Consider the following 11,401-nt stretch of genomic DNA (forward strand, 5'->3'; position numbering starts at 1 on the left):
GAGGCTAACTAGATGGGTCGAGAATAGAGACCCAGTGCCACGCCTTTTCCATCGGGAGCCCTCTCCTTACAGGACAGGAGGGAGAACCCCAGAAAGTGCATCTGCCCCACCGACTCTCCCTGCCTAGATCCCTCGGACTGCCGCGATCCCTAACATGCTCCCGGCTTTCCCGAGCGCCGCTTCCCGGGTGGATTTGGAGGGCCCCTGGCCCCGCTCCTCCCTCGCGCTCGCTCCTTGGCTCCGCCCCCGGCCGTGGTTCTGCGGCGCTCCCAGGTTCTCCCGCCCCCCTCCCGGCTGTGGCTCCGCCCCCGGCTGTGGCTCCGCCCCCGGGCTCGCAGCCCTCGGCTGTGGCTCTGCGGCGCCCCCGGGTGGCCCCGCGCGCTCTGCGGTTGCTCCCGCCGGCCAGCCCGCCGCGCACGGTTGTCGTGGAGAGGGACGCGGAGGCACCGCCACTGCGGGCGGGGCGGGCGGGGGCCGCGGAGTAGGGACCCCCGGTTCGGCCGTCGCCTGGGCGAGCCCCCACGGAGTCCTGTCTCGCCTCCTCGCCCGGTGAGCCGTCCCAGAGTCGCTGCGGCCCGCGCCGGCATGTCGGGCGAGGCGAGCGCTCCCGGGGCCTCCCCCAGGGCCCCGCGTCCCGGGACCCAGAAGTCGTCCGGCGCAGTGACCAAGAAGGGGGATCGCGGGGCCAAGGAGAAGCCGGCCACCGTCCTGCCGCCGGTGGGCGAGGAGGAGCCCAAGAACCCTGGTAGGCGGGCGGCGGGGCTCCGCGGGCGCTCGGCTTTGCCAGGGCGGGTGGGCGCCGTCGTGCTGCGGGGCGCTGCACTGGTCGTGCGGGAAGACGCTCTGGTGCGCGCGACAGCCGAGCGGGGGGAGAATCGTGGCATCTCCGGTGCTAGGGAGCGTTGTGTTCAGCAAGTGCACGTACCCAGGTCCTGGCACATGGCGGGGTGTTCTGCGTGCTAACCCTTATTAGCGGTGTGGCCTCGGGCACCCTCCTTCTCTGTAGTACGGGGATGTGAGGAGCGGTGGAGTGGACCGTGGGGAAGTGTTCTGTAAACTCCGATTCCTTTGTTCCTCCACAAGCATACGTTGTGCACCCGTGTGACCAGCTCTCTGCTCCATCTCGGAATACAAATCCCAGTACTCCCAGCCCAGCTCCTGCAACTCAGCTTGGCAGATGTTTGAATCGAACTTGATCCTAGAGAACCCACACTGTGGTTTGGGATGGTGACAAATGCGATAAGATGTGATAAGATGTATGAGAGAAGAGGGCCCACGGAGTGATAGGAGGTCGCGGGGGAGTGGAGTGGAGGAGGGAACCCACCAGGAGGTGACTTTGAGTTTCATTCACTCATTCATCCAACAATTACTTTTTGGATATGGAGAGAACAATAATCACACAGTCCTTTTATGTTTTCTGGGAAAAGAAAACCACGGCACAGTACAAGTAAGCATGTGGCTCTGTATGTTGCAGGTGACAGAACCCCAACCCAAACAGATGATACATGAAGGGGAATTTACTGGAATTGGAATTTATTATTATTATTTTTTTAAGTAGGCTCCACACCCAACAAAGGGCTCAAACTCATGACCCTGAGATCGAGAGTCGCATGCTCTACCAACTGAGCCAGCCAGGAGCCCCTTTTGGAAGGCTTCTGGATTCAAATCCATCTGCTTTGAGAGGGACAGGGGCTTGCTGTCCCTGGACTCATGGGAAACAGACTTGGGGGGAGGCTCTGATTGTCAGACCTTGGACAGGTGCCAGTCCCCACACACCGCTCTGTATGGACAATGGCGTGGAAGCGGAGAGAATGAGGCAGGGAGGTGGAGTATGAGACATTTCAACAGGCCAGATGGGTAGTTGGAATTGAGCGGTGAGGGAGAATGGATTAGGCTTCCTGGAAAAATACTTCCCAAGTAGAAGTAATAAGAATTGGTGGTCTTGGCTGGGGTGGAAAGAGAAGGACATAGCAAGAAGAATTCCCAGGTTCCAGGAGGCGGGCTGAGGTGCCATTCAACGCAGACAGGAAAGCCTGGAGGAAGGGCGTCTGAGAGAAGACCTCCGAGGGGGTATGTCGGCTGGACAGCTAGACACTTGGGTCTGGAGCCCTCAAGAGAGGGCAGGGCTGGAGATGTCACTTTGGGAGCTGCTGATATCCGGGCGTATTTAAGGCCTGGGAAGGAAAGAGATCCCGTGGGGCAGGAGGGAGTGTAACCAGAGGGCGCAGAGCACTCAGGACCCAGCCTAGAGCTATTAGGGGAGGCGCAGCAGGCAGCGAAGTCCAGTCGGCCGGCCGACAGGTGGGAGAGAATGGGGGTGACCACTGCCCGGGACGCTGGGCAGGGCAGCACGGCGGTCAGGGCGGCGCTGGGTGCAGCGCGGCAGGTGCAGGGCTCAGAGCGTGATGGCGGCAGTAGGAAGGTTTTAGGGAGGTTTACGGGTTTAGAGGAAATCCCATCTGCTGGCTTCTGTTTCTCAAGAAGTGCAAAGGCAAGGTCAGGAGTGAGAGTGGGGAGGACTGTGCGAGGCGGGGAGCAGGAGCAAGGCCCTTCCGGAGCGGCGCGGTCCCCCAGGTAACCGCTCGCTAAAGCGCAGACGCGGAGCGAGTCGGGCGGGCGGCGAGGTTCAGGCAGGCAGCGCGCTTCTGGAGCCCCGGCGGCCGTCGGGGTGCTGGCCGGGGGCTCTGGCATCGCCGTGAGCTTGTTAGAAATGCAACTCCCCGGACTGCACCGGGTCGGTGGAATCAGGGTCCCTGCGGGGCGGGGGACTGACTGGGGAGGGCAGGAAACTGGCTGGTTCTCCTGGTTGTTCAAGTTTGAGAAGGTCTGTTGTGGAGAAAGGTGGCGTGGGTGAAGCGGGAAGGGTTGAGGGGCTCCCGCAGCAGGGGGAGCAGCGCCTGCGGGCAGGCCGCGAGCCCCACGCAGCTGCGCGACGGGGTTACGCCGGGGCCTGTCCAGGGAGCTAACATGTCCTGTGTGTCCCGCTCCGCCTGATGGCTGGGCCCACGAGGAACGTACCTCTCGCTCCTTTGCCACGAGAACCCTCCAACCTCTCTTGTCTTGTCCCCACGAACGCCGAGCCCCTGTGCTTCCAGGTCATCTCCTGCCTCCGGGCAGGCTCCCTGCTGCCCCTGGGTCAGCCTGCAGCCCCGGCGGCCGGGCGGGAGCGACGGTGCTGTGGGGGCTCCAGGCTGCCCGGCCCTTGGAAGAGCAGGCTGGCGCCAGGCCAGCCCTTCTGCCTGCAGATCCCCCCACGGGCCGGGGACACGCGTCCCCGTCTCCAGGAGCCACTCCTTCCTGGGACGCCCCTGGGGAAGCAGAACGAGCAGGGGCCTTCGGGGACTCACTCAGGTCTGCACCTCCCTCGGGATGGGATGTGGCGGGCGCCTGACTGAATTAGTGGAACTCTTGAATGAAGTGATATTTCTAAAGCATTTACAACAGTGTGGGGCAGGAGTAAGTGCTATATACCGGTTTGCTGAGTAAATAAAAGCCGGAGGCTCTGCGGGAGCTCGGTGTCCAGGTGGGGTGCGGGGGGAGGGGGGCTGGGACTGGAGAGGTGCTCCTGGGCTCCTGCCTTTGCTCACAGCAGGCCTGGGCTTCTCCCCCCGCCCCCGCCCCGTGACCCCGGGCCATCCCAGCGAACCAGGGCCACGGCAGGAGGCTGGGCAGGGGACACTGTGGGAGGTGCAGGCCCCCGGGGGGCCGGCCGCGGAGGGGAAGCGGCCTTGACCGGTGGCTGGCTGGAGGCGCCCGCACAGAGGTTAGGCGCCCTGGGTTGTGTGCATCCTGCGCCCTCTGGCCCCCCTTTCTTCGGGGTCTGGATTTCCGGCTGTTTGCTCTCAAGTGTTCTCAGCTGCGGGTCTATACAACGCATTTTACGTTTAAAAAATGGCTGTAAGGACGTGCTCCTTGGAGGAGGGGTCCCAAGCCCCCCGCGGGTGAGCCCGGGGACGCGGGACCCCGCAGGCGCCCGCTGCTCTCTGCTGCCCCCCAGTGGCGGCCGCGGGCACAGCCGCCGTACCCTCCCGCCGCCCCGCAGAGGAGTACCAGTGCACCGGGGTCCTCGAGACGGATTTCGCGGAGCTCTGCACGCGCTCCGGCTACACCGACTTCCCCAAAGTTGTGCCCCGGCCTCGCCCGCACCCGGCCTTCGTCCCCTCCGCCTCGATGTCGGAAAAGACCACCTTAGGTGAGTGCCAGAGGAGCCCCGGGGGTCCCTGCCAGGGTCGCCTGGTGCTACCCAGCCTCCCATCGCAAGGCGGGCCGAAAGGCTGGGGTGCACGGCAGTGTGTGCGGCCGCGAGGGGAGGGTTCAAAGTCGGGGGGTGGAGGTGGGTGAGTCTCCCGCCTTCCTTCCCAAACCCCAGCCCACCCCGGCCTGGCCCAAGAAGCAGCACCCCCAGGCTGGGGCCGGCCCCGGACAGTGAGCGGTACTCCCCTGCGGCTGCCCCCAGGCGGGTGGCTCTGCTTCCTCCCTCCTCACCCCGTCTCCTCGCACCCCTGCCTCGTAGATGATCAGCGCCTGTCGGGGTCCTGCAGCCTCAACAGTCTGGAGAGCAAATACGTGTTCTTCCGGCCCACCATCCAGGTGGAGCTGGAGCACGAGGACAAGGCGGTGAAGGAAATCTACATCCGTGGTGAGCCCCGCCGGGCCCCCAGCTCCGCTGCCCCCCACCCAGGCCTGAGGCGCCTTCCTCCTCCTCCTCCTCCCGCAGGTTGGAAGGTCGAGGAGCGGATCTTGGGTATCTTCTCTAAATGTCTGCCTCCGCTCAGCCAGCTGCAGGCCATCAAGTGAGGGGACACAGGGCTGGGGAAGGCAGAAGGCCGATGTGGGGGGGGGGAACAGGTGGGCTCTGGTGGCTTGGGGGAAAGAACTGAAGGGGCCCGGAGACCCCGGGACTGTGGGGGGTGGGGCATGAGGGAGGGTGTGGCCGGAGGGGCCTCCGGGGGAAGGAGGTGAGGCTCCATCTGGGTTTCTGTACCTTCCAAGTCCAGCTTGTGGAAGGTGGGCCTGACCGATAAGACCCTGACCACCTTCATTGCCCTCCTGCCTCTCTGCGCATCCACGCTCAGGTCAGAGAGGCGAGTGGGGAGTGGGGAGGGCCCTGGCGGGGTGGGCAGTTGGGAGACGAGAGTGGCATCCCTGCCGAGGGCTGTGTTGGTTTTTGAATCTCCAGTCTGACCAGAAGAAGCGGGTCCCTTTGCTGCCGCACCAGGGCCTAGAGAGCCTGGCCTTCGGCCCGTCCCTCCTTGCCTCTCCCCCCGTCCCACCACCATCCACTCTCTCCCTGGAGGTTTTCCCTTGTGCCGGCTGCCTGGGGCCTGCCGCTGGACTGGGGGCTGGTCAGGATCAGGGGGAGCGGCAGAGGGAGAAGCAGGCTCCCCGTGGAGCAGGGAGCCCGATGTGGGGCTCGAACCCAGGACCCTGGGATCATAACCTAAGAGGGAGAGGAAGGATTTAGGACAGACACTGCAGGCTGCGTGGGCACCGTGGTGGCGGGGAGTGCGGGCAGAGCAGTGCCACCCCATTTCATGGGTGTAGGACAGGGAGACAGCAAGGCTGCCTGGGGGAGGTGGTGCTGAGCTGAGCTGTGAAGGAGGAAGAGGAGGGGGCAGGAGCTCCTTCCCGAGGCTCCCCCAGCAGCCTTGACTTACCCTGCCTCACAGAACACACCGCCGGTTCTTCACGCGCCTGGCCCACCTGCCCCGGTGGGTGGGATGGACTGCTGTCCAGGGCCGGGATGGTGTCCTCAACACTCTTCATATAGAGCACCGTGAAACACAACTTGTGTCCATCGTGGGAATTTGAAACAAATTAGCCAGCAGAAACAGAACTGTAGAATTCATTTTAAGATACAAAAATAGGGGCTCAGGGGCCTGGGTGGCTCAGTCGGTTTGACATCTGCCTTCGGCTTAGGTTATGATCCCAGGGTCCTGGGTTCGAGCCCCACATCGGGCTCCCTGCTCAGCGGGAAGCCTGCTTCTCCCTCTGCCGCTCCCCCTGATTGTGTTCTCTCTTTCTCTCTTTCCCTCTTTCTCTCTGTCAAATAAATAAAATCTTAAAAAAAAAAAGATACAAAAATAAGTCAGATCAACATAATCAAATAATTTAAAATGAATGTAATCAGCTTTAGGTGAAAGATGAACCAACCCGAAAGGTTGAGCATTGATACTAAATAGTGGGAGAATATTTTTAAGTAGCGGAATTTCTAGCCATTAGTTCAGTTTTTGCTGTGACTTGGAAAAGGTCCTCTGTTCCTCCTGCCTCCCAAATTCCCTCAGGGTAGTGGCTTGAAAGAACCACCATTTCTTATCTCCGGGTGTGAGATAAATCCGGGTGCAGCTGAGCTGGGGGCTGCCAGCTCGGGGGGCTCTTGGCTGGGGATGCTGTCACCTGGTCACCTGGCTGGGCTGCAGCTTCTGCCCCCGAGCTGCGCGCGGCCCCTGACTGGCTGCCAGCGGGTTGCCCAGCGCATGCCCCGGAGCCCTTTGGAACTTGAACTTAGAAGGGACGTCTCACCACTTTTGCCATATCCCATTCCGTCAGAAGGGAGTCACTAGGTCCAGCCACCCTCCGGGCAGGAAGTGGTGGTCACAGGGATCCTCGCTGAGGCCACGTCCCCCCAGGCCCCTGTCGCTGGGGAGTGACCCCGCCACACTTCTGTCCCATATAACTTTCTCTGTTGGAAGGCCATCCTTTGACTCTGTTTCCACGCTGCACCTAGAGACCCACACCTCCTCTCTGACCCCTTCCCTCCCGGGGCCTCAGTGGTGCCTCCTGGTTCCCGGACCTTCCCCGTCCGCAGGAAGGTGTCTCTGGAGGGCAACCCGCTGCCCGAGCAGTCCTATCACAAGCTCATGGCGCTGGACAGCACGTGAGACTGCTTTTTCTCGCCCCCTTTCTCTGCGCCTGTTCCCCAGTCCAGGTCAGCCCTAGTCCACCCTTCCCTGCCCTCCACCACCTGCCCACGGACCCTCGGTTCCTACCCCTCCACCCTCAGAGGTCAGGCCCTCCGGAGAGGCGAGCCCCGACCCCGCGTTGCTAGCGAGCCTGCTCTCCCCCCACACGCGCAGCATCTCGCACTTGTCCCTGCGGAACAACAACATCGACGACCACGGGGCGCAGCTGCTGGGCCAGGCTCTGTCCACGCTGCACGGCTGCAACCGAACCCTGGTCTCGCTCAACCTGGGCTTCAACCACATCGGGGACGCGGGCGCTGGCTACATCGCGGATGTGTGTGTCTGGCGGGGACCCGGAGTGGGGAGCGGGGAGCGGGGAGCAGGGCAGCCGGCCGCAGGGCTCACACACGCCGCCTCCCCGCCCCCGCCCCAGGGCCTCCGGCTGAACCGCGCCCTGCTCTGGCTGTCCCTGGCGCACAACCGCATCCAGGACCAGGGCGCCCTGAAGCTGGCTGAGGTGGGTGCGGCGGCGGGGAGGGCGCCGGGGCCCGCCACTGGCGTCTGACCCGGCCGCTCGCCCCAGGTCCTGCGCCCCTTCGAGCTGACACACACTGAGGTGGTGGAGCGCCGCCGCCTCCTGCTGGAGAAGGGGTCTCAGGAGCGCTCGCGATCGGTGAGCCCCGCAGCCCCCCGCCTGTCCTAAGCCGGCCTCGGTGCAGGCCTAGCAGGCACCGAGCTTGTCCCCGGGCGGCAGTGTGTGGGGCAAGGGGAAGGACAGAGTTCGAGCCCGAGCAGCCCGGCCACAGCCCCGGAGCTCGGGCTGTTGGCTCAGCTGCGGAATGGCGTCTTCCTGGGGCTGCCGGGAGGACTGGCACTGAACTCACGTAATGCACCTGGAGCCGTGAAAGGGTCCTGCTGCTTCCCTCCCAGCGTGAGAGTCTGAGCCCCCACCCCAGCGTCCCCCCGGAGCTGTCCCCAACAGCAATGTCGTGTTTGGGCAGGGAGATTGGGTGGGGGTGCTGTCAGTCCGGCCAGGCGCGAGGCTCCCCTCACTCCTCCTTGAGGAAGGGGTTCTGGCTGCTTCTTCCATCCCCTCCCTTTGTGAGCACAGCCCTCCTCCTCCCGACACGGGGACTCCAAAGCAGAGCGCGAGAAGAACCCCCTGATGGGGGTCAGCAATGCCGCACTGGCCGAAAAGTCAGACAAGACGCCCTCAACGAAGACCCCGAAAGGCCTGGGCAAGAAAAAGGAGAAGTCAGGGGTAGGGGTGCTGCGAGCCACGGCCGGCAGGGGGGAAGCTTCCGTGGAGCGCAGGCGGGAAGGAGGGAGGGGGCCTGGGGGCCAGAGCTGGCCGTTCCCACAGCAAGCAGGGCTTCCCTGGCGAGCAGGGCTCTCGTGTCTCCTTGCGCCCCACAGAACGGGGTGAAGAAAGAGGAGAAGTCAGGGTCAGGGCAGTCACCCACACAGGGGACCCCCAAGAAAGAAGACGCCACCAAGGTGGGCAAGGGAAGTAAGTGTCGCCGCCCACCGGTGGCCCCTCCTTGCTGTCGGGGAAGGAAGAGCAGTGGGCTGGACGCGGGGCCCGTCCTCCTGGTGCTGCCCTCTCTGGCCGTGTTTCCTTCCATTGGCGAGCCCCCCATCCTGCCCTGTGTCCCCCGCCTGGACCCCCGTGGCACCGCCCTCAGGGAAGGGACCCAGCCACAGAGTTCTGTTCCCGTTGCGCCCGATCCCAAGGTTTGAGGAGCGTCCCTCCTTGCTCGGCCCGTTCCCTCTGGGGCCCCTGGGCGGTATGGCACGTCCCCGCGGTACATCCTGGCTCGTCTCCCCGCTCCAGAGGTCACCATCCCCGAGCAGAAGCCGAGCAAGGGAAAGGGGCCTAAGACGGGGAACAAAGAGAAGCGCAGCTTCCTGCTGGAGTCCGAGGTAGGCTAGGGGAGCGGGGGTGGGGGTTGGAGGGGGCTGGGGAGGAGGGAAGGAGGCGGGCATGGTGGGGGGTGTGGTGGCGGCAGCCGCGCCTTCCCTGCAGCCCCTCCTGGGGGGGGTCTCTCCTGCTTCCATTCGTGTCCTATCGTCCACGCATGCCCCCCCATCCCCGCCGGGCTCGCTGGGCTGAGGGGCCGTAGGAGCTCAGTGCTCACCTTTCCCTGTTGTCTCAACTCTCCCCACGCGCCCGGGGCCGCCAGTCACTTCCCCAGCTCTCCTCCACTGGAGCGCTCCCCCTTCCTCCTCACCCGTCAGCAGCCCCCCAGGAAGGCAGGGCGTCTTTAGGGTCCTGGTGCCGCCCCACCTGTGCACGGCTCCTGGAGACCCTCTCTCTTTTGCTACTGGAGCCTGCCTTCCCCCTTTCACCTCTGACCGGGCTTGCACCTTGCTCAGAACCTTCCCGACTGCTGAGCCCACAGCGCCCACCCGCCCCAGCCCTCAGCGGCCCCAGGGTCTGTGTCCTCACCTTCTGTCTCAGTCAGGAGACCGGCCGCCCCAGGCAGGGAGGGGCCTCTCCTCTTGGGACTCTTCTCTGCCTCCAACAACTTACCAAAGAGGAAGGTCACGGGGAGAGGGGCTGGGTGGGAGCTGCCTTAAAAACAACTTTTTTTAAATTAAGTAATCTCTATGCCCAGTGTGGGGCTCAGACTCACAACCCTGAGGTCCTAGTGGCAGTTTCCCCCCCAGCAGCCAGGTGCCCCCCTGGGGTTTGCTTTGCCCGGCCTGACCCCTGTCCTCCTTGCTCTCACTGTTGGCGGAGGAAAACCCCAACAGCACACGCTCGCTGCTTCGCGCTTTGGCTCTGGCCGGTTCCTCGGCCTGGACCGCCTTCCTCCTCCTCCTCCTCCTCTGCAGTAAGGACCGCAGGCCCCGCCGGCCTGGGGGGACAGGCACCTGCTCCCGGAGGCTGTTCTGGGCTGTGGGCCTCCTCCGGGCTGCACGGACCCTGGCTTCTCTGGGGCAGGGTGGTGGGGGGGCGTTGCATCACTCTGGCTCCTGGCTCACTCTCCAGGGTTGCTTCTGGGCGGTGCCCGCTCATCTCTGTCCCTGCAGCACTGAGGACAGAGAGCGCGGTGGCGCCCCTGGGCTCGGCTGCAACCTTCTCCTGCTTTAGCAGCTGGTTGCCGAGCCTTCAGAGGTGGTTAGCCCTCTCCTGGAGCCTGTGGAGCACCGAGAAGGGAAAGTGTTCATGCCCGGGAACAAGGTCCTTTTGCACCTCAACCTCATCCGTATGTTTGCCAAGCACCCCTGTCGTCCTCCCCCAAGACCACCTGGGCCCCGTGCAGCCGGGGGTGGGCAGCCCCGACTCCATGGAGCAGAACATGGTTGCGCCCCGGCTGGGCATCGTGAGGGTGGAGGCCGTCCCACACAGGGCTTGGGGTGAGAGCAGGTCAGGCGAGAGAGACGAGGGAGGGAGGACAGAGGCAGGAAGGCCAGAGGGGGAGTCAGAGGAGTGAGGGGCAGGGGCGGGGGGCCACCTGGGCCGCTCCCCCCACCAGGAAACCGCATCACCGAGGTGGGGTTGGAGGGCTTCCTGGCCACCGTGCAGCACCAGGCCCAGTTCTCCAAGTCCAAGAGCGCGTCCAAGGGCCCCGTGGGGCTGCTGTGCCTGTCGCTGGCGGTGAGTCAGTCCCCTGCTCCCAAGCAGGTCTGGGGGCTCCCTCATGCCTTTCCCACAACCACCTCCACCGCTCTTGCTGCCGGACCAGCAGCGATGTCCCCCTGCCCCGCCCCACCCTGTCCCATCAAACTGTCTCTTCCCAGAGGACTGATCCTTATCCCTTTGTCGTCTGTCACCTTCCTTTTCCTCCTCCAGAAAAACTGCTTCTCCCCGCAATGTCCCCCGTACACCATGATCCAGGAGCTGATGCTGCCAAGGGACCCCATCAGTAAGGCCAAGCCCAGGGAGGAGGAGACCACGGCTTCGTCCACCTAGCCCCCTCCCCCTTCTTCAGCAGCAGCTCTGCTCCCTGTGTGGTGGGCTGGCCTCCCTGGGGGAGAGCTCCGGTCGTTAACAAACTCTATCATCGCTGTACTTTCCCCCTTGCGGTTGTCTGAACACTGTTCCAGAACTACACGGAACATTTGGACTGAGTCTGTTCATGTCACGCGGCCTGAAATGGCTGAAGGGCTTCGCAGCTCTGCTGGGGATGCAGTTGGGCCCTCGGGCGGGGGCAGCCGGGGCTGGGGGGCGGCACCACGCTCCCGCCTTCTCCCTGCCTCCTTGGCCCCGCCGCTTGCTCTCTGCCTGAGCTCCCTGGAGAACAGGGGACGCGCCAGGGTCCGCGTTCAGCCTTTGGTCCAGAGGCAGGCGGTGGGAAGACTGGGCTTGTAAGCCACCGGCACACGCCCGGTGGAGGGGGCACAGGTAGGGTGGACGGTGGGGCTCGGGCTCCACCATTCCAGGTGCCCACTTCTGTGTCTCTGTTGGGCCCAGGCATCTGGTCACTTTGGAGGAGACGGGGACTCAGCTAAAGAATGCAGAATTGGCAGGCTACTTCGGGGAGGGGAGAGGG

General features: G+C 64.1%; 1 protein-coding gene across 1 annotated transcript; it reads left to right on the forward strand.

Moving 5' to 3' along the window:
* The first annotated feature begins 585 nt into the window (after nucleotides 1–585).
* Nucleotides 586–10,957, forward strand: LRRC71 (leucine rich repeat containing 71). The gene is made up of 15 exons (XM_035009874.1): nucleotides 586–745; nucleotides 4,043–4,192; nucleotides 4,514–4,639; nucleotides 4,718–4,793; nucleotides 4,998–5,075; nucleotides 6,809–6,877; nucleotides 7,077–7,236; nucleotides 7,336–7,419; nucleotides 7,486–7,575; nucleotides 8,014–8,163; nucleotides 8,319–8,412; nucleotides 8,737–8,825; nucleotides 10,003–10,114; nucleotides 10,385–10,506; nucleotides 10,702–10,957. Exons 1-15 carry the CDS (start codon nucleotides 586–588, stop codon nucleotides 10,819–10,821), a joined length of 1,680 nt encoding a protein of 559 aa, XP_034865765.1. The 3' UTR covers nucleotides 10,822–10,957.
* Nucleotides 10,958–11,401: the final 444 nt, after the last annotated feature.

This window comes from Mirounga leonina, unplaced genomic scaffold, assembly GCF_011800145.1.
Source record: "Mirounga leonina isolate KUSES-001 unplaced genomic scaffold, KU_Mleo_1.0 Mir_154, whole genome shotgun sequence".
NCBI classification, from domain to species: domain Eukaryota; kingdom Metazoa; phylum Chordata; class Mammalia; order Carnivora; family Phocidae; genus Mirounga; species Mirounga leonina.

What these genes read in the sequence shown, in the direction of transcription:
- LRRC71 (XM_035009874.1), top strand. Translation starts at nt 586, where the DNA reads ATGTCGGGCGAGGCGAGCGCTCCCGGGGCCTCCCCCAGGGCCCCGCGT. An exon ending in GCGCTGGCTACATCGCGGAT is followed by an intron (nt 7,237 to 7,335) that starts GTGTGTGTCTGG and finishes CCCCCGCCCCAG; the next exon opens with GGCCTCCGGCTGAACCGCGC. An exon ending in GCGCCCTGAAGCTGGCTGAG is followed by an intron (nt 7,420 to 7,485) that starts GTGGGTGCGGCG and finishes CGCTCGCCCCAG; the next exon opens with GTCCTGCGCCCCTTCGAGCT.